This window comes from Columba livia, chromosome 20 (assembly GCF_036013475.1).
Source record: "Columba livia isolate bColLiv1 breed racing homer chromosome 20, bColLiv1.pat.W.v2, whole genome shotgun sequence".
Classification (NCBI taxonomy): Eukaryota; Metazoa; Chordata; class Aves; order Columbiformes; family Columbidae; genus Columba; species Columba livia.
This window is the reverse complement of record NC_088621.1, coordinates 9,758,302-9,779,394: the sequence shown is the minus strand read 5'-3', so window position 1 is coordinate 9,779,394 and position 21,093 is coordinate 9,758,302. Positions and strand designations below refer to the sequence as shown.

Below are 21,093 nucleotides of genomic sequence, written 5' to 3'. Positions count from 1 at the left end.
TAATTGATTTCGATGTAATATTTACTGCACTTTAGCTTTCAGCACAGCGTATGAAAATAGATTTCACTACAGCTGGCAGCGCCTAATGGGATTCGTTCCTACTCCAAAGGTTCTTTGCATTATGTACCGATGCTTCCAGCCGGGTTTGCTTTGAACAGCCTCACCACCTTTTCATCTCACCGAGCTCACACCAGTTTTGAGACAACATGGAGCATTTCAGTTTAAAGAAGCCACAAGCTGATGCAAACCTGAGCACTAGGTGTAAATATTACGGACCTGGCCCAATATTCATTGGAATTAATAGGCTCTTCCCTTTTTGCGTCAGTGGGCTTGTTGGCTGGATTAAAAATTGATTGGATCTCATTATGATAAGCAGATGGTGACGATGCAGCAGTGGGTCATGGTGATGCCCCGACACGTCACCAGGGTGTCACACACGGCAGAAAGCAGCCCGTGGAAATGAGAACAGGTTTTATTAACACACTGGTGTTGTCAAGGGAGGTGCTGAACTTGGATGTGGGGTGGTTTAGAAGCAGCCTTTGAATTGTAAAGCTGTAAATAACCTGTCAGCAAAGACGTCACTGAGATGGTTTCCTGCTGGGTTGTGATGCTCCTGGCTTTTTCCTGGGGGCACCGAGGACCATCCATCATCTTTCACGTGGCCCCGGTGCAGCGGCTGTGTCCCCATACAGGAGGTGACGTCCTGGAGACCATGGCAGGACTGAGAATATTTTCTCATCTGAGCATTAAAGCCTGAATTACCCAGGGCTGCATCAACATTTCCCATCCAATCTGTTTCCTGATAGAGAATAGAGTATTTTTTAATTATAATAATTCATTTTTTTTCCCAAAAAACCCTGCTGAGTTTTCCCTCCCACTTCTCCAATGAAATGTTTTAATGTGAAGCTTAAACTCCTCTGAGCGAAGCTGCAGCAGGGCCCAGCATGCTGGCTTTTCATATATATCCTCCCTCCCAAAAGAGAGATGCTGAAGCATCCTGTGTTTTCCTCTCCACAGCGTGCTGCAAAGACCACCTAACCAAAACTAAGAAATCAGCGCCTCTTTCTCTCCCCACCTCCAACCAAACCGTTTCAAGTAAACAGGCTCCCAGCTGCTTGGAATGTTCACATTTCTCTGTTAGGCATTCGCAACAGTCAGAAACGGGGAGGTCGGTGGTGGCGCCTCCAGCCGAGGGGTCTGCGAGGAGCAGGGGACGTGCGAACCCGCGAGGCGGCGGGTGCGCGGGGCCCTTTGGTGCGATGCCCGGGCTGAGGGTGGTTTTTAAACGCTGGAGGGGGAATACCCCAAAATTAAAAAGCCAAACAAAGTCAGATGTCAGAAGCTAATCCAGGCTGGGGAAGAATGATGGAAGCGATGCCTTAGATGCTGTCAGCGTTTTTATTGATCTGAGGCTGTTTATTGCTGTAAAACAGTTATAAATAAGAGAAAAGCTATGGAGAGGAGTGAGCGATGGAATTTGCGCGGGTGCGGTTCAAAAGATGTACATCTGCTTTTATCGGACAAGAGTTTTGGCCGCAGAGCTCTGTGCCCTGTGGGGGAGGCAGGGAGTACCCGGCTGCTCCTGCTCACGGAGTTTTGTTGGAGAAAGTTAGAGCTTCTGGGACATAAAATATAATAAACCTGCCTTGCAGACACGCTGAGGGGCTGGGAGAAGGGCTGCTGGGGTTGGGGTTTGCTCTGCAGCGTATGCAGGGAGATTTTATTGCAGGTCAGGCTGGTTCACCCAGAGCAGTACAGGGCAGATGCTGCAGAAATAAGCGGAGTTCAATGTGTGATGAATGAATAATTTTGTGGTGGTGTCTAGCACAGAAAATAGGCAGCATGTGTGTGGATGCTGTTGCATTTATCTGCACGTGGAGCTGTGCATGTGTGACTGCGTAGACACAAGTATATATATGTATATACATATGTGTATGAACAAATTATTACATTGACTTGAAATGATCAAATATGTACCATTAATGTTAGAAAAGGCACTGTCTGCTGCTTCTGTGTCCCATGTGTGCAGATGGAGGGGGTCAGGCTCTGCTGCCCAGGAACAAGCGCCAGGAGCAGAGGAAACGGCCTCAAGTTGCGCCAGGGGAGGTTGAGGTTGGATGTGGGGAACAATTTCTTCCCCAAAGGGCTGTGGGGCATTGGAACAGGCTGCCCAGGGCAGTGCTGGAGTCACCATCCCTGGAGGGCTGGACATGGAGATGAGGTTCTCAGGACATGGGGCAGTGCCAGGGGTGGGTTATGGTTGGGCTCCATGATCTTGAGGGTCTCTTCCAACCAAAACAATTCTATGATTCTGTGATTTTGTGCATTGACCAGGGAGTCTTCCACCATAACAACTTCTCTCTTCTTCCTTCTCCTTTCCAGAAATCCGTGAAGCGTTCCGGGTGCTGGACAGGGATGGGAATGGTTTTATATCCAAGCAGGAGCTGGGCATGGCGATGCGTTCCTTGGGATACATGCCCAGTGAGGTGGAGCTGGCGATTATCATGCAACGCCTTGACATGGATGGTAAGTCTCAGTTGTTGGTTCTTTGTTACTGATGGAGGGGGTATTTCCCAGAGCATTGTAACCCATGGTTTTGGCTCAAATAATTTACGATCACCAAAAAAGGTCTGGAGAGGAAGCTGTGAAACTTTGCCTTTCATCACAGAAAGGAAAGGGCAGACGACTGTGAGCCCTCAACCTCTTGTAGATAAACCTGCCCCTCAGGCAACGTACGCAAGGGAAATGGAGCAGCTTTTATTTGACCAGCTGATACAGCTGGGTGAAGCCAGACCAGCTCTTGCAACCTTCCTTTTCAAAGCTGCAAATGGTCTTTTGTAAGGCTGGTGTAACCTTTTTTTATGCATTCCTTGCCCAGTGATGCTTACTGGGACATGACATGAGCACCCAGCCAGGCAGAGCTGCCCGGTCCTGTGGCCTCACCACTTCTTGCAAGTAAAAGATGCTGTGGATTGGAGCTGTACTGTGTCATCATGAAGTGTTGATAGTTTCTGAAGGAGAAGTTTAGAAGGGTGGAATAATTTTGAGCAAAGTCCTGCTGTGAGAACTCGTCAAACAATTACTAAGAGGTAATAAAAGAAACAGAACCCACCATTAACGGGAAGAGAGAAATGCAGCATCAGGATGCTTGGAGCCAGGGGGGACTTTTTAACTGCTGCAAAGCTACAATCAGAGCTGATCGTGATGAGCGAGCTGTCTTTAAAATGTCCTTGGTCAGAGCAGGAAGGGAGACTTTCCTGATGCCTGAAACGTGCAGGGAAGCTGGGATGTGGATCCAACCTTCTCCCTCCCTTCCAACAGTACCTGGGGTGCATTAAGGGAAGTGTGACCAGCAGGTCAGGGAGGTTGTTCCTCCCTCTGTGCTCTGCCCTGGGGAGGCCACATCTGCAGAACCAGGTCCAGTTCTGGGCTCCCCAGTTTAAGGACAAGGAATTACTGGAGAGTCCAGCAGAGGGACACAGAGATGCTGAGGGGTCTGGAGCATCTTTGTGATGAGGAGACACTGAGAGAGCTGGGGCTGTTGAGCTGGAGAAGAGAAGCTGAGAGGGATCTGATCCATGGATCAATAGCTCAGGGTGGGTGTCAGAGGATGGAGCAGACTCTGTTCAGTGGTGCCCAGCGCCAGGGTGAGGGGCAACGGGCACAGACTGAAACACAGGAGGCTCCATGTGAACATGAGCAGAAACTTGTTTGCTGGGAGGTGCCAGAGCCTGGCCCAGGCTGCCCAGAGCGGGTGTGGAGTCTCCTTCTCTGAGACATTCCAACCGCCTGGACCCACCTGTGTGATCTGCTCTGTGACCCTGCGTGAGCAGGGCTGGGCTGGGGGATCTGCAGAGCTCCTGCAGCCCAACCGGCCTGGGGTTCTGGGATTCTGCATGCGGTCAAAACAGAGTGGAAACACTGTGCAGTTGTTTGAAGTGGTGCCAAAGCAGAGTGCTGGATGCAGCCCCGGTCTGATGGAGGATGTTTGGCTAGGTGATGCGATGCCAGCCTCCTCAGTGAGGCAGCTGAAAGCTGATGGGAGATGGTGGCAGCAGGAGCGAAGCTCTCCTACCTCCCCAAGGATATCCAAGTCAAATGTCCCCATGGGATGCACAATACAACTGTATTCAGCAGGTGACAGGGGAAGTGGGGAATCATAGAATCATTTTTTTGGAAGAGACCCTTAAGATCATGGAGTCCAACGGTAACCCACCCCTGGCACTGCCCCATGTCCTGAGAACCTCATGTCCGTCTGTCCAGCCCTCCAGGGATGGTGACTCCAGCACCGCCCTGGGCAGCCTGTTCCAATGCCCCACAGCCCTTTGGGGAAGAAATTGTTCCCCAGGTCCAACCTCAACCTCCCCTGGCACAACTTGAGCCCATTTCCTCTGCTCCTAAGAGACGAACAGACTCTCAACCTGCTCAGGGGTGTTCAGCATCACCCCTGGAGCAGGGAGCCAAAGCGATGCAAAACTTGGTGGATAGAGAAGATCAGCTGTTGTAATGATCTCATTCCTTACAGAAAAGAAAAAAAAAAATCCATCACTTTAAAAAGCATTTTCTCCAAAAACTATTGTTTGCACCTTGAGTATTGTTTGCACTTTATGTTCTGCTGGCTTTTCCCCGCAGACTAGGTGATTTGTCTTTAGGTTTTGCCAAGGCCGGGCTCAGCATGGTGCCAGTTCATGGGGTCTTTTACCGAAACTCTGGGCTTTTTGGGAAAAAGAGTGCTGTGGACTTGGCTTCCAGTTTTGATTCTTCTCCAGTTGTTCCCTGACTCTGGGTCTCACAGACTTGAGTCTCTGGCGCTTTCTCCTATACACTCCTAGCGTGCAGGGACTTGTAATGGGAGAGGTGGAGTTAAAACGTAGAGTAATGGGCTGCAGATGGAAGGTGTTAAATTCCTGTTTGAGCCCTTTCAGAAAGCTCGGTGTGTTTTCTGCAGAGATGGGATGTGATTCTCCACCTCGTGCAGCTCAACAGTTCCAACAGCTCCAAAGATACAGCCCAGTTGTGCTGGGTGTTTTTATTGCTCTTACATCTCAGCTGCCTGTTGTTGAAATATTTTGAGCAGACAGTTTAGGGGCTGGACACAAGTCTGTGCTACGTGAAGGTCAGATGGGCCATACATTAAAAAAAGACAGGGTAATGGGAAATTCCTTAGGCACTGAGCAAATAAGGGAATATTGTTTGAAAGATTTACCTTGCCTGCAAATTGAATTAATGCTATTTGGCTTGAATTAATGCTATATGTCTTGAATTAATATCTTACGGCTTATGGCCACTTTTCCTCTGATGGATTGTCTTCATTTTTTTCTGGGATTTAATTTGAAATATGCAGTGAGAACCAGCAATAGCTTCCTCCTTCCTCTCCCAATGTGCGTGATCATAATTCGGTAGCAGGGCTCGAACCCCCTTTCCCATACACTCCTGTTGAGGGTTGCCAGATTTTTCCAAGGCTTTGGCTCAGCATCAGGTGGGTGGGAAGCTCAGTTGCATAAAAGAACATACTCAAGGAGGAGACCCCTTGGTTAGTAAAACCGGGGGGGTGCAGTAACCCCCTGCGCATCCCCCAGTGCCCGCCGTGAGTTACGATGTGAGGGCAGGTAGTGTATCCAGACATCCGTCCCTCCGTGCGAGGCTGCTGCCAGTGTCTGCTAATAATGAGGTAATACAATTGGCAGCGGTTTAGATTTAATCTGAACCAGCCTGAACAGACTTAGTGCAAACATACGGTTCTCATCAGAAATTACCTTGGGAGCGCGCTCGCATTGCGGGATGGCAGAGTGGCTGGACCTGCCACGGCTTATTTAACTGATAGGCTTCAAATAATGAGCAACCGGAGCTGGTCTGAGTTTGGTTTTCATTGCAAACCCTGTTTTCTGGAGGGATGAGGATGCTCAGCCCTGTCTAGGTCAGGAGACATTCAAGCCATGGGTGACCAGGTTGGACAAAACATGTTTTAAGAGGAGCGTATACAATGTGCACTGGAGGGGTTTTGTGGCTGAGCATAAACGAATATGACAAGAGCATTTCACACCCGTATGTCACCTTGTGCCACAAAGGATCTCACCGAGCTCAGTAAATAACGCAGGGGTCGGCTCCAGAGATGCCCAAGGACAGTTGCTTCTGGGGCTGTGATGTGCAGCTGCTCAGTGACACACGGAGCCTCCACATTAGAGCAGAAACCAAGGTGCATTTCATAATTCATTGCGTTCAAAGGCAAAATGTGGTTAGTTAGAAAATACTGCTTGAACTTGGGTCGCACAGCTTGAATTTTGCCCGGGAACTCTTCGCAGGTGTCACATCACTTTTAATGCCTCCGTGGCTCTCGAGCGCTGCCATCAGCCTTCCCAGGTGACATGTCCTGGCACTGACAGGGTACAAATGAGTGGCTTTGCCCTCAGAGAAACTCATGGGCTGGTGCTGAGGATGCTCAAGAACTTCCAAATGTCCTCCAGGAGTGGATTCCTGCTGTTGGGATCATGGTGATGTTGTTGTCCCATGGAGCTCATGGCACACAAAGAGGTTTGGGTTCATCATTGTAATATAATATTTATAATATTTGCTGAGCCACAGTGCCACGGCACGGCAAAGCTGTCACAAGGCTGGGGGGGAGGGAGAGAAATTCAGCCAAGAAATAGTAAAACGGGACTGCGGGATGGTTTAGGGCTCATAAACAGAACAATACACGTTTTCCCTTGCACATGCGAGTGCAAACTCACAGCAGATCCTATATTAAAAAGCATCAAAACCAGCTCCCCGTCCCCAGAGACAGCTGTCAAACATTCCCAGGAGGTTGATCGCACACTTGCAGAATCAGAGGCTGGAATATCTGCTGCTTTTCCTACCAATGCCTTCTCCACCTTTTCTGCTGCGTCCCTTTGCTGTTCTGCAAGGTCGGCTTCACCCAGGGGAGGAGGAGCAGGGGGAAATGTTATAGCTGGCATAAAAAAACCTGAATTAGGGTGAAAAATGAGCATATACTTGCAATATTTCAAGGTGTCAAGAGAAATCTTATAAATCATCAGAAACACCATTTTATGAACTACTGGAAGATGCAATATGGTGTTGCTGTACTGGGAGAGGTGGAAGTACCAAAATAGAACATGAGGCAAAGGGTTTTTCTGTGTGAAGATGCCTGATTTTGGGAAGGGAGGTGAGGAATGGTGGTTCTGTCACTCCGAGATTCACGTGAGGCCAAAACTTTGCTTCTCGATGGTTTTGCGTGACCGTGCACCAGGAGGAGGTTGTTCAGTGTCGCTGGGTGTCTGTCCAGTGTCCTGTGCCTTACAGGGACGTATTGTTTGCTTTGGAAAATGCAGGTCAAATTTTACCTTCTTTTATACCCTAGATTTGCTGTTATACTTAGACATAAGGATGTCCATGAGCCAGCACTGGGCCCTTGTGGCCAGGAAGGCCAATGGTACCTGGGGTGGGTTAGAAGGGGGTGGTCAGTAGGTCAGAGAGGTTCTCCTGCCCCTCTGCTCTGCCCTGTTGAGACCACACCTGGAATATTGTGTCCAGTTGTGGCCCCTCAGTTCCAGCAGGACAGGGAACTGCTGGAGAGAGTCCAGCGCAGCCACCAAGATGCTGAAGGGAGTGGAGCATCTCCCGTGTGAGGAAAGGCTGAGGGAGCTGGGGCTCTGGAGCTGGACAAGAGGACACTGAGGGGGGACTCATTCCTGGGGATCAATATGGAAAGGGGGAGTGTCAGGAGGATGGAGCCAGGCTCTTCTCGGTGACAACCAATGGTAGGACAAGGGGTAATGGGTTCAAACTGGAACACAGGAGGTTCCACTTAAATAAGAGAAGAAACTTGTTCCCGGTGAGGGTGGCAGAGCCTGGCCCAGGCTGCCCAGGGGGTTGTGGAGTCTCCTTCTGTGCAGACATTCCAACCCGCCTGGACACCTTCCTGTGTAACCTCATCTGGGTGTTCCTGCTCCAGGGGGGATTGCACTGGATGAGCTTTCCAGGGCCCTTCCAACCCCTGACATTCTGGGATTCTGTGATAATTAGATATCGCATGAGAGTGAACATCGCAGCCTAGGAGAGGTGCACACATTCCTGTCTGCAATCTGGAGAATGACCCCAAATGTTCCGCCAGCCTGCAGAGAGTAAAATATTTTATATATTTCTGTGCTGGGAAAGAAATTATTTGTAAATTCTTCCAATTGGCAGTAGTGCTAATAAAAATGCAGAGAAATGGCACATAAAATGTGTTGCCTTATCTGGGATGCCTGCTCTTTAAGCAGACTTTCGCAATAAAATAGATGAATGCACGACTTAGGTGTCAAACTGTTTCGTTACAACATAAGACACTTTTATCTGAGGAATAAAATAAGCACTCAGTGTACTAATTAGAGGAGCAGCTGGTTTTCAGTACTCTGGAAAAATAACTTCAGGCTAAAATAAGAGGAAAAATAAAACCCCAGTGTGTCAAATTGTTTATTATAGTACAAGTAGGAAATACTTTGATCGAGCAAAAGATGAGCTGGTTTCATCCATGTACAAGTGAGGTACCTGTTACCTTTTATCACACTCTGTACGTGACGTGTCAGCGGTAGTGACAAAAACCCAGGGATGACATCTGTATGAGCAATAAAAAAACAGGGGAAAGAAATCCTGATTTAAAATGTGGTGTGTTCCCAAGCTGCTTTGCAATGGCTCTTTGTGGAGAAGGGAATCGAAGAGGGGAATTAAGTATATATATATATATATATATAACAGTAGGATGCAATGGTCGCAATGGGATTCTGCATTCTGATTGTCCTCACACAGTTTCTGTGTTTAAAATGCAGAGTTAATAGGAAAAGCACAGGCAGGTTGTTACAGACTTTGGGTTTGTCCTCGGGCCTCAAAGGCCTCTGATTTCTATATGTGAAATTTCAGCGTGGTCGTCCTTTAACGTGTGTTGCTGAGCTGAGAAACTTGGTTGGTGAGATGAATTTGATGAGACTTGTCTTTATTTATAGAGGCCACTTTCTTCACGTCTGCTCCGATTTGTAAAATGGAGATTATTGCATTATGTGTACTCGCTGCAAAGAATGAGGAGTAATTATTGTTGCTGGTGAAGTCAGTGAGACTTGCGGCTCGTACTGGGAAGAGGTTCATAAGGAATATCAGATTCTGTCCTCGATGCGGCACCTGGATGGTTCAGTGCAGCCGTGTTGAATAGACGGGAGAAGAGGAAACACCAAATTACAATTCCCTTCCTGAAATCCATCCTCCCCCTGCTGCAACGGGGCCAAGTCCTCTGCAAAACGCTGCGATCTGTGGTCTGGCACGCAGGCTTGCCCTGGCATTTGTTTGTGTCCTTGCTTCATTTGATTTATTCCTTAAAATGCAGTATACCTGGGATTATGATTTGGGTTTCACAGATGCGGATGCCACGGGGAGCACACTTTACTCTGTTTTAATGACTTACTGGTCGTCTCAAAGTTGTGCCGAACTGTCTGATACCAGCAGAGCTCTCCTGCTATTCCCAGGGCCTGGGGAGCAAAAGTAATTAAAATCCTGGGTAGCTGGGATGTGATTTTGCTTCTGTTGATCCACTCGCCAAAGGGATCAACTGGTTAAACTTGCACGATCCAAGAGTTCTGCAAATTCCTGCAGAATGAGCCCTCCAGGTTTGACGTGCCGGGTGCTTTTGCATGGGGATGAGGGTCCTTGGGGACACAGGTTGGAGGGGACATGGGGACTTGTAGGGGCCATGCTAGGGGCACAATGCGCTCAGCATCCTCTGCAGCGCCTTCCCTGCAGGACACGGGGACGGTAATTGGGGCATCTGTGGCTTCCCAGAGCCGGCGTGAGGCCGACACGCTGCTTGGCAGCTATCTGATGGATGGGGTTTATTTTTTTACCGCAGTCACTGTTTTTGTCGGAGTTTTCTTCTAGCCAAGCACTAACAGCATCCTGCTTGTTTTAGCGCCCGTGGCAGAGCAGGGGACATGTCACACCCGCCACCGCAGAGGCAAACCCCCCCAGTCCTCTTCAATCACTGTCTGGCAGGTCAGCTCCTGGGCACGTTCCCGTGGGCAAACTTGGGGAGTTAATAGATTTTTGTTTTTAATGGGGAAGCAAACAAGTCCTCTGCAGCCATTTCCTCTGCCTTGCAAGACGAGCCAACGGGCTGTCAACATGAGTAACTCTCAAGGTCCTTTTCTCGGTGTGGTGATGGATGCACCCCTGGCTCTGTCTTTCCAGGCTCCGTTCGAGCCTTTCAGACCCCATGGCAATTTCCTCCTCCCGGAACATATGTCTGAACAATTTGCTAATCTTTTCTGTGTCGTTGTCATTGAACCAGAGCATCCAGCTCCACGCAGCCACTCTGAAACCCGCGGGACTTGAGGTGCCTTTAAAAGACAGGGTGTAGATGTTTCACCCCTTCCTTCAGCTCCAGTGCATTTTTTCCTTCAAAAAGCAGTTGTTAAAGCTGTGGGATGTACGGCCAAGCTGGCAAATGGTAAAAGAGTGGCTGATGGATATGTCCCCACTGTTCCCAAGGAGCAAGAGGAAGGAGAAATTGTATTTTTCACATGTGTGCCTTGTTAGGGAGTATCAGAGACCCTCTGCAGGTGGTGATGGGGAGAAACCTCCCAAGGGAACATCATCAGGGCTTTGGAAATAGCAGAGATGCTTGTCGTCCTCTTTCTCCATCCTGGGGATGGTTGCATGTCCCGTGCCTTTGATTGCCATGTAAGCATGAGGGGAGACCTTATTGCTGTCTACAGCTGCCTGAAAGGAGCTTGGAGCCAGGGGGGTCAGGCTCTGCTCCCCAGGAGCAGAGGAAACGGCCTCAAGTTGCGCCAGGGGAGGTTGAGGTTGGATGTGGGGAACAATTTCTTCCCCAAAGGGCTGTGGGGCATTGGAACAGGCTGCCCAGGGCAGTGCTGGAGTCACCATCCCTGGAGGGCTGGACAGACGGACATGAGGTTCTCAGGACATGGGGCAGTGTCAGGGATCGGTTATGGTTGGACTCCATGATCTTAAGGGTCTCTTCCAACCAAAATGATTCTGTGATTCTAGGCAGGCAGGGGACATGGAGCTGTGCTGGTAGCCTCCTTTCTGGTGATGTTTGGGGAGGTGATGCTCTGTGCCTCAGTTTCCCCACTGCAAATCATCTGCGTCGGCACGTTAGTCCAGCTTTACCTGCTCTTCCCAGCCAATTTCGTGGATATCTCTAATTAAAACTGTTTTAAAGCTGACAGTTTTATGAAGTCTTTCCCTAGTTCAGGCCAAAGTTGTGGAATGAGACTATAATGAGGCAGAAAGTCTCTGGGTTGTGCTGGGGGAAGGGTCGGGCTGGTGATCAGGCTGTTCTCTGACCTTAAAATCCCTGAAACCAAAATTCTCATCTGGGCGCTATCCTGTGGCTGGAGCTGTTCAGTGCACATCCTCTGCATCATCGGAAGGCAGAGCAGCAACAGCCTTCACCAGCCTGTATTATTACAGCACAGGTGACTTTATGGGCACAAACAATGACACAGAGCGGGCCGGAGTCACTGCAGCTAGCTATTAAGGGAATAAAAATAAACAGGAGTGTTGTGTGCGCCTGGGACCCGAGCTGCAAAAGACTAGCTCATTAACTTTAAATATATCACCTCGCTGCACGCTGGAGGTCAAACTCCAGGGAAAAAAAAAAAAAGAAGAAAAAGAAAAAGGTGAATACTTATCAGTCTACACACAGCAGATCCTCATCTCCATTTAAATGTGTGCCTCACTTTAGTGCTATGACAAGAAACTTTTAAGGAGGAGGGAGAACCTGATTATCCTGAGATTGGCCGGGGAAAAGACTTATTTAGGAAGCAGCAGGCGGGTTATGCAGGCTCCCAGTTTAATGCACAAGGCTCTGGAAACCAGGTGGTAAGTCTCTGTTCTGCCCTTGGTTATAGGCAACACAACCCATGCCTGCTTTCTCCCTTTTTTTCTTTCCCTCTCTCTCTGTCTCTCTCCATCCCAATGAATATTTAATTACATCCTCCAAGGGAGCAGCTCCAAGGGGAGAATTTTGGACAGACAGCCATTGAGGGTTGGGGCTCTCCCATGGGATGGAGGGCGCAATGGGTTCACGCTTGCTGCTCCTCTGAGCATTTAATTATTTCTTCAAAGCAGCAGAGCTCCGTCAGGAGAGGTTGCAAGAGCCCAGGTACAGGCTGCTGCTACCTGGGATATCAGGATTTGCCGTCCCGGCTCAGCCGGATCGCTCTCTCCTCATCCAGGTCCTGTGTGGTTTGGGGGAGCTCTGCCCCCCTGGGCTCTCCCTGCCCAGCATGTGCAAACCACTGCTGACGGTAGATCCTGTGGCATCAGGACAAATGTACCAGGAGAAAGGCAGGATGGGGCTCAGGCTATACGGGTGTAGCTCGGCTTGGCATTGGAGCATAGCTGGAGGTATTTCGTACTGTGGTTGCCATCCTTGGTGCCCCGACAAGGTGACTGCAGAGCTCTGCCAGCCCTCAAAAGTGTCTGTGTTTCCTGCTAAACATAGAATCACAGAATCAGTTTGGTTGGAAAAGACCCTCAAGATGATCAAGTCCAACCATAACCCACACCTGGCACTGCCCCATGTCCTGAGAACCTCATGTCCGTCTGTCCAACCCTCCAGGGATGGTGACTCCAGCACTGCCCTGGGCAGCCTGTTCCAATGCCCCACAGCCCTTTGGGGAAGAAATTGTTCCCCACATCCAACCTCACCCTCCCCTGGCGCAACTTGAGGCTGTTTCCTCTGCTCCTGGCGCTTGTTCCTGGGGAGCAGAGCCCGACCCCCCTGGCTCCAAGCTCCTTTCAGGCAGTTCAGAGATCAGAAGGTCTCCCCTCAGCTCCTGTTCTCCAGCTGAATCCCCAGCTCCCTCAGCCGCTCCCATCACACTTGTGCTCCAGCCCCTCACCAGCTCCGTTCCCTTCTCTCCACTCGCTCCAGCACCTCAAGGCCTTTCTTGGAGTGAGGGGCCCAAAGCTGATCCCAGGATTCGAGGTTTGGCCTCCCCAGTGTTGGGAACAAGGGGACAATCACATCCTCCAGCAAATCCAACCCTTCTTTCTCCCCTTTGTTGAAGTCAAGAGGGCTGAGGGAAGATGAGATCCTTGAAATCCATCAGCTTAGAGAGGGTTGTGATGTTCTGTGCTCTGCGGTGAAGCACAGCACCTCCAGCTAGAGCAAACGACAGCACCTTGAAACTTCTTTGGCCTGAGGACCTGCAAGCACAACCCCACAACAAATGAATTGCATTTAAAGGCAATAGGATTAGGAGAGTAAATCCTTCTTCAAAAGTGCTGGAGGCTTCTTTGGCTTCCCTAACATACACGTTCAACCCAGGGTTTGCTCCCTGGGAGTGCAGTGGTAGTTTTACAGGCTTCCCTCTATGTTAAGTCATTAGCGCTTTTCCTTTTTCCACATCCCATTGGTGTGTTTAGAAGAGCTCATGGCCATTTTTCAGAGGTGCAGACACCCCTTCCTTGAGGCTGGTGAAGGCTGTTGCTGCTCTGCCTTCCGATGATGCAGAGGATGTGCACTGAACAGCTCCAGCCACAGGATAGCACTCAGATGAGAATTTCAGTTTCAGGGATTTTAAGGTCAGAGAACAGCTTGATCACCGACCCTTCCCCCCAGCACAACCCAGAGACTTTCTGCCTCATTACAGACTCAATCCACAACTTCGGCCTGAACTAGGGCAAGTCTTCATAAAACTGTCAGCTTTAAAATAGTTTTAATAAGAGATATCCATGAAATACAAGTGATAGGACAAGAGGAAACGGCCTCAAGTTGCGCCAGGGGAGGTTGAGGTTGGATCTAGGGAACAATTTCTTCCCCAAAGGGCTGTGGGGCATTGGAACAGGCTGCCCAGGGCAGTGCTGGAGTCACCATCCCTGGAGGGTTGGACAGACGGACATGAGGTTCTCAGGGCAGTGCCAGGGGTGGGTTATGGTTGAACCTGAAGATCCTGAGGGTCTTTTCCAACCAAAATGATTCTATGATTCTATGAAATTGGCTGAAAAGAGCAGATAAAGCTTGTCTAACGTGGCGACACAGCCATTTTGCAGTGGGGAAACTGAGGCACAGAGCATCCGAAGCAAATTTCCTTGGGCTGCAGTGTCTGGGAGAGCTGGAAAAGAGTTTGGTTTCCCTGCTCCATGCTGCTCTGAGCTGCTGCTCCATCATCTTCGGTGCGCTTGGCGCAAATGGAGGTTGAACATGATGCATGGCCCAATGATTCCTCTCTGGAGCTCTGCAGTGGCAGCCAAACAGAGATGACAGCATGGCCAACATTGATTCTGGGGCTCTTCAAACTGAAATTACCCTCAAGTTCTTCCTGCACCCGGTGGGTGTACAGTGCACGTTGTGACATGGGCAGGTCCAGGACCCCATGCCAGCCACTCACAGTATCACAGTATGACAGTATGTTTGGGATTGGAAGGGACCTCAAAAGATCATCTAGTCCAATCCTCCTGCTGGAGCAGGAACGCCTAGGTGAGGTCGCACAGGAACATGTCCAGGTGGGTTTTGAATGTCTGCACAGAAGGAGACTCCACAACCTCCCTGGGCAGCCTGGGCCAGGCTCTGCCACCCTCACTGGGAACAAGTTTCTTCTCAAATTTAAGTGGAACCTCTTGTGTTGCAGCTTGATCCCATTACCCCTTGTCCTGTCATTGTTTGCCACCAAGAAGAGCCTGGCTCCATCCTCATGGCACTCACCCTTTATATATTTATAAACATTAATAAGGTCACCCCTCAGTCTCCTCTTCTCCAAACTAAAGAGACCCAGCTCCCTCAGCCTTTCTTCATAAGGGAGGTGCTCCACTCCCTTAATCATCTTCGTTGCCCTGCGCTGGACCCTCTCCAGCAGTTCCCTGTCCTTCTGGAACTGAGGGGCCACAACTGGACACAATATTCCAGATGTGGTCTCACCAGGGCAGAGTAGAGGGGCAGGAGTACCTCTCTCAATCTACTAACCACCCCCCTAACCACCACTCATGGTCCTGGGGCACTGCAAAGATTCCCAGAGGACAAAAGGATGTCGCTGGGTGCCTTCAGGCGACCCTTTTCCATACTGAAGCCATTAGCCAGGCTCACACGGTTGCTCCCAGGGTTGTTGACAGTGCATCAGTTGTTATTCCTTTTTATTGTCACACTTGCCTGTTTTTTCTCAGAATGGAGATGGTGTTTTGTGGGGAGCAAGCGTTTGCAGGTATCTGGAAGCACTTAGTGCCCAGCTGATGCTAACAGACTCATAATGATAAGCAGATATGATTTGCCTCTGATGATGTGGCCAGCGATGCTCTGAGTCATAGTTTTAGTCATGCAAGGTTCAGCCACATGGTTGCTCACCCCCTTCTGACCCCTGGACATTAAAGTCACGATTAAGAGGAAGCGTTATGGGAAAGAAAAATTTTAGGGCATAACTGTAAGTAAGTAAATAAATATTTGATGTGGTTTAAAACCAGGGCTTAAGCTCAGCTCTGGTGTTTTGCTAAGATCACCCACACAAGCTGTGACTATCCCCAGGTGGTCAGTCAGGGTTGGGGTGGCATCTGGATCCAATCCTCACCCACTTTCCCACCTGATGGTCTCCACCCAGCATCCTGGTTCGAGGTTTCCCTGCTCTCAGTTTGTAAATGAGTTTTTGCAATGTGTGAGTGCTTTTATCAACCTGGGACTTCAACATGGCTGGGGTTTCTAAACTCATCTGCGTTTGTAACTGGTGGGAGCAGAAAGAGAAGGGGAGCATGGGCTGCTCCATCCTGGCTGTAGCTTTGCACCTACTTGTGCCCATCCCTCCTTACAAGGTTGTTTTCCTTCATTTCTTGCTAAAGTGGCTAATGAGAGCTTGGAGGCAGCAGGTGGGGTTAGGAAACGAACCCAGAGCGGGTGTGGAGTCTCCTTCTCTGAGACATTCCAACCGCCTGGAGCCACCTGTGTGATCTGCTCTGTGACCCTGCGTGAGCAGGGCTGGGCTGGGGATCTACAGAGCTCCTGCAACCCAACCAGCCTGGGGTTCTGGGACAAATCACCCCAGGGGGTTGATGAGGGGCTGGGGCTGTGGGATCACTGGGGGCACAGTTGTTCAGGATTCGTGGATGGCTCATGGGAAGGAGGAAGGGAAGGCAAGAGCAGCATAGACACACACTCTGGTCTGGCGTTGTCCTCCCTTCTTCCCATCCCTTAAACCCAACTAAAAGTTCATTTCTGAATAAGCCACATACTGCTTGCTTTGAATATCAACGACTCCCGGGCAAGGAGCACATCTGTAGGCACAGCAAAGCCAAACGCAGGGACGTGCGCAGTGTTTGATTTGCCTCCAATGCAGATTCTTTGAACAGATGCTCGACGTGTGCATCACACATCAGCCTGGAGCCGCGTACGTGACTATGGCGAGGAGAAGGAAGGCATCTTCTGGCTGTACCCAACACAAATTTCAAGCTGAGTGCTCCCAGTATCTGCTGGGTGGCTTGATGATGCATTGATCCTGCATTGATCCTATAGGTAATGTTGGTATTGGGCATTACCTGGATATACCATGGTTGTGGAGAGCAACCCTGTTGCATTTTCACCTTGCAGATTTGCACTGAACGTGTCTTGGAGCCTGTGTCTGTGGGGTTTTTATAATAGTTCTCTCCTGGCTGTCGAATATTGTAAAAGGAATTTTCAGTCAAAACTGTGAGTTTTTTTCTTGATATTATGACACTGCAGTCTCCTGAGAACCTGATGGCAGGAAGGTTTGTTTTCTGCAGGTTAAAACAAATGTTAAAGGGATATTTCTACCAGGCAAAAATGTTTTGCGGTCTAGTTTCCTTGCTAGTTAACAGTTTTAATTGAAAAAGCAGTCAATAAGGTGATAATGCATTTTGTAATAGCATCTTTCTTCTGAGGTTGTGAAAAATGCTATAATTAAGCTGGTAATTAAAGCCTGTGAAGTTAGTTATGATCCCTGGCAAAGGCACAGGGAAGTCATGAGCCGGGGTTTGCCCAAAGTCTTGTTCTGAGTCAGACACAGAGCCCAGGAGTCCTGGCTCCTCTCTCCTCATGTGTCATGTGCAGGATCAAATCCTGGCTGCTCTGTGGATGAAACGACATTGTAGAAAACGCACACTGAATAACTCAACATTTTGGGGTTGCGCATGAATAGACCAAATATATGCGCAGGCAGGTACTAGGATCTTTCAAAATGCAAATTGTTTTCTTGCTAATCTGGCTGATTTCTATAACCCAATTTACATCACTGTATGGGTTTGTTGCTGCCTTTCCCTTGAAGTGCTGCGCTGCAATGTAAATCGCCGTGAATCCCCTGTCACCTTGCATTACCTTCTCCGACGTGATCCAACGTGCTGTGACTGATACAATCCGACTTGATGGCATCAACTGGCGCCTCCCCCGGGGAAGCAGAAGGAACACATTTCCTTGTAGCCCATGAATGTTTTAAAGAATGGCTTGGCAAGCGATGGGGTGCCCACCCCTTTCCTTTTCTGCTTAATAAGCTGTCCCAGAAATTAGCTCCATCCTGCAAGTGCTCAGCCCCCTCCAGCCCTGAAAAAAGCCCTTCAGCATGTGCTGAGCCCTGAAGATGTGAACAACTTCAGCAGCTGGATGTGCTCTTCTTGCACATTCCGGGATCAAAGCTATTAGGAATCCCTGCTGAGTTTCCTTTTGCTGCCTCACCCCCAGGATATTCGCTCTTGTCTTCAAGAAATTACGGGCAGAGCCCGGTGAATAGAGATCACTGTTCTGGCAAACGAGCGTTTTGACTCTGCTTATTTTCACATTGTGTTTCCGCGGAGATAAGGACACGGAGAGATTTCAATCAGCGGTGCATATGCTCAGATCAAGCGTATGAAATAGCATAAAAAGGGCCGATAGCGGCAGCACGCGGTGCACGTGGTGACACCGGCACGCGGGGCTGCCGCAGCTACTGCAGTGACATTTAATAGTAGCGCTTGCATTGATCGCCTTCAGCCTGATGGTTTTAGATGCTTCTTACACCTCATAATTTAGCCACGGCAACTACATGGAGAGGTGGATGGAGGCAGTTCCAGCTGAATTGGAATAAAAACCAACCAAAACGTCTTCCAGTTGCTGATTCTGTTTTCAGACTTGAAGGAAGTCTAATAGATCCACCCATATAAACTGGGCTAATAATTGGGATATGTCTGTGGACTGATAGACAGAGGAGAGGTTCAGAGCATGTATTTCTAAGAGCATGCCCCGTTCAGAGCATGTATTTCTAAGATCCTTCAACAGGCAGGAGTTTCCCTTTTTTCGCCATTTTCATTCAGCATTACGCAAGTTCTCTGAGGGAAAAGTAACATTAAATACAACGCTTGGATAGACTTCAAACAGCCATGTGCCTCAGTGACAAAACACGCAATATACGGCAGAGCTCGGTACCTCATCAGCTCCCTTTGTTAGCGGCAGGAGCCGCCACCTCGTCCCGCTGACGGCTCTGAAGCTGTGTCTGCTCCACATGCTGAGCACACGGGGCTTTTCAGAGCCAGATGCTGGTGGAAAGCTGAAATGAAATGTCTTGTGGATTTGCAGTAGTCTGGCTCTTCCCTCTGTATATACTCCTTTTCTCTGGAGGATGGGCTTGGCCCTGTAAAAGCTTTGCAGAGACCGGGCTGGTTGACAGCTCCATAGAGAGGAAGAGCCCTGCTGTCCTCCTGCCAAAATTGGGCTTTGGAGAAGAGACTTGCCTACAAACTCTCCAGGTTTGGGGAATCAGAGAATCATTTTGGCTGGAAGAGACCCTCAGGATCATCGAGTCCAGCCATAACCCATCCCTGGCACTGCCCCATGTCCTGAGAACCTCATGTCCATCTGTCCAACCCTCCAGGGATGGTGACTCCAGCACTGCCCTGGGCAGCCTGTTCCAATGCCCCACAGCCCTTTGGGGAAGAAATTGTTCCCCACATCCAACCTCACCCTCCCCTGGCACAATTGAGGTCATTTCCTCTTGTGTTAAGTGACTTGTTCATCTCTATTTGTGCATCACCTGGTCAGGTGTGGCTGTGCCACAACACAGGCCATTCATTGGGATATCAACAAATTTGGGTCTGTAGGCACCATGAACTTGATGTAGGAGGTGCTATAGTGCACGTGTGGGTCCATGTTATGCAACAGATCCAGAGTGGCTTGTTGGACATGGGCGCTAAGTGATATTTCAGTGAAAACACTGATCTTTTTCTTTCATTCCAGGGGATGGCCAGGTTGATTTTGATGAATTCATGACTATTCTGGGACCTAAGCTGGTATCATCAGAAGGCAGAGACGGCTTTCTGGGAAATACAATAGACAGCATATTCTGGCAGGTAAGTGGTCATGTTTTTAAATGCGACTTTAGCCAACTATCAGTAACTTCCAGAATTGATTTGTCGAGGAGCACAGGGTGTTTTGCTAAGTGGGAATGCTTGTGTAAAGGCTACTGGGATCAGTCTTGTTGTGTGGATGGAAGGAAAGCACTTACTGTGAATGAACTGCAGTTGAATGCACAAAAACACCCAGTTATTTGTGCAACATGTTTGCGAGCATTTTGAAATTCACTTTTGGAAGAGAAAAAAAGTTTTCTCAATGAGTCATTTGGGTTGGGAACATTGAACCTGTCAGGCTAAAATGTGCCGCTGTTCAACGTCCCTTGGCCGTGGCAGAGGGATGGTCCAAGCAGGGTGAGATGTGCCATAAAGGTCACGTCTGATTGATGGTTCTGTGGTTAATTCAGGTCCAGGGCTGCGGATGAGGATGTGCCGGTGCAGGTTTTGCCCGCGGTGCTGCCCTGGGGTGGTTTGGTGCTGCCGGTTTCAGGGATCGGAGCAGGGGCAGGTCTGGCTGGTGATTTTAAACAGCGTTAGACCTTCCTGGAACAGCAAGAACAGTCCAGGCTGTTAGAGTGGAGGTGAAAGATCTCCCAAAACACAGTGCTGCACGTTTCTTGCCAATGGATTAAATGTGTAGTTTTCTATGAGATTATGACTCATTTCAGGGATCATCCAACAACCTTGGCTTGTTAATAAACTTTGGCTGTTACCAAGTTTTTGTGAATCAAGAGTCAAACCTGGATATAAGTATTTCTGTCTTCTTTTACTACTCTCCAGCACTGTCCAGACTGAATTGGGTGGAGTTTCTTAAGAGTCTTTTAAAAGTCTTTTAAAAACTTGTTCCTGGCCTCCTGGCATGTGATAGAAATAACCCTGGAAATCCTGGTCTGGATCCCAGTATTCCATTGTTATAGAATCATTTAGATTGGAAAAAAACTGTCAAAGCAGTAGTTTGGCATTGGTGAAGCCGCAGAGGTATGTAATGTATCTGGGGGGGATGAAGATCTGAACTCGCACCACAAAGGGCAGGACTGTGGCAGTCAAATGATTTATTGTCTCCATCGCTTCTTGTGAGCTTTGTCCCGGCACATGAGCTAAGGGGAGGTGGGGAAGCATCAGCTCATCCCATTTCCAGATCCTCCGCTCACCAGAGACATTCAAGAAGCAAAAATACTCCTTGGGAAAATCAAGTTTATGAGCTGAGCTCTTTGATGGGAAAGCAAAGAAGTCTGGAGCCCTCCCTAAAATTCAGCTCAGCTGCCATTCAGTGACCCTTCAGCCCATGGAAACGCCTGCAGGGGCTTTGCTTAGAGGAAGGGAGGACGTGTGCTCTGGTTTTAGAGCAGCAGGACTCCTGGGCTCAGCTTTGGCCTTGCTCTTTCATGCAGTGGGGACTGTGGCCCTTGTGTCCCCAGGCTGTTGTGGGACGAGTAAAAAGAGCACAGAGATTTCAGGTGCTGGCCCCTCGGTGGGAAGGGACAGCCCTGGGGGTTGTCCGCAGGCAACGAAGCTTTGACCGAATTGCACAAGTGCTCCAGGGCCTCGGAAAGAAAGAAAAAGTGTTTATGGTCTTTTACTTGTAAGGGTAAAAATACATCTCTTTACATAGCACTTCCCTGGATTTCAAAGCCCTTGAAGAAAGGCTTGATCTCACTTTTCATTTCTCCTGGGGTAGGTGAGCTCGTGAAGAATACAGCAATTTTGCTGCTTGTTCCTAAAGAAGAAGCAAGGATAAAATCACGTAGGAAAGTGCCATTTGGGGAGCAGATTCCCTTTGCCTGTTCC

The 21,093-nt window shown here is 49.1% G+C and overlaps 1 protein-coding gene across 6 annotated transcripts in view; it reads left to right on the top strand.

The window, feature by feature from the left end:
• Nucleotides 1–21,093, top strand: part of CALN1 (calneuron 1) — a 160,908-nt gene that overhangs the window by 80,294 nt on the left and 59,521 nt on the right. For all 6 annotated transcript variants that reach the window (XM_065037210.1, XM_065037211.1, XM_065037209.1 and 3 more), the window contains 2 exons: nt 2,383–2,526; nt 19,193–19,305. In XM_065037210.1, the coding sequence (XP_064893282.1) occupies nt 2,383–2,526; nt 19,193–19,305 (257 nt within the window). The remainder of the gene's footprint in view (nt 1–2,382; nt 2,527–19,192; nt 19,306–21,093) is intronic.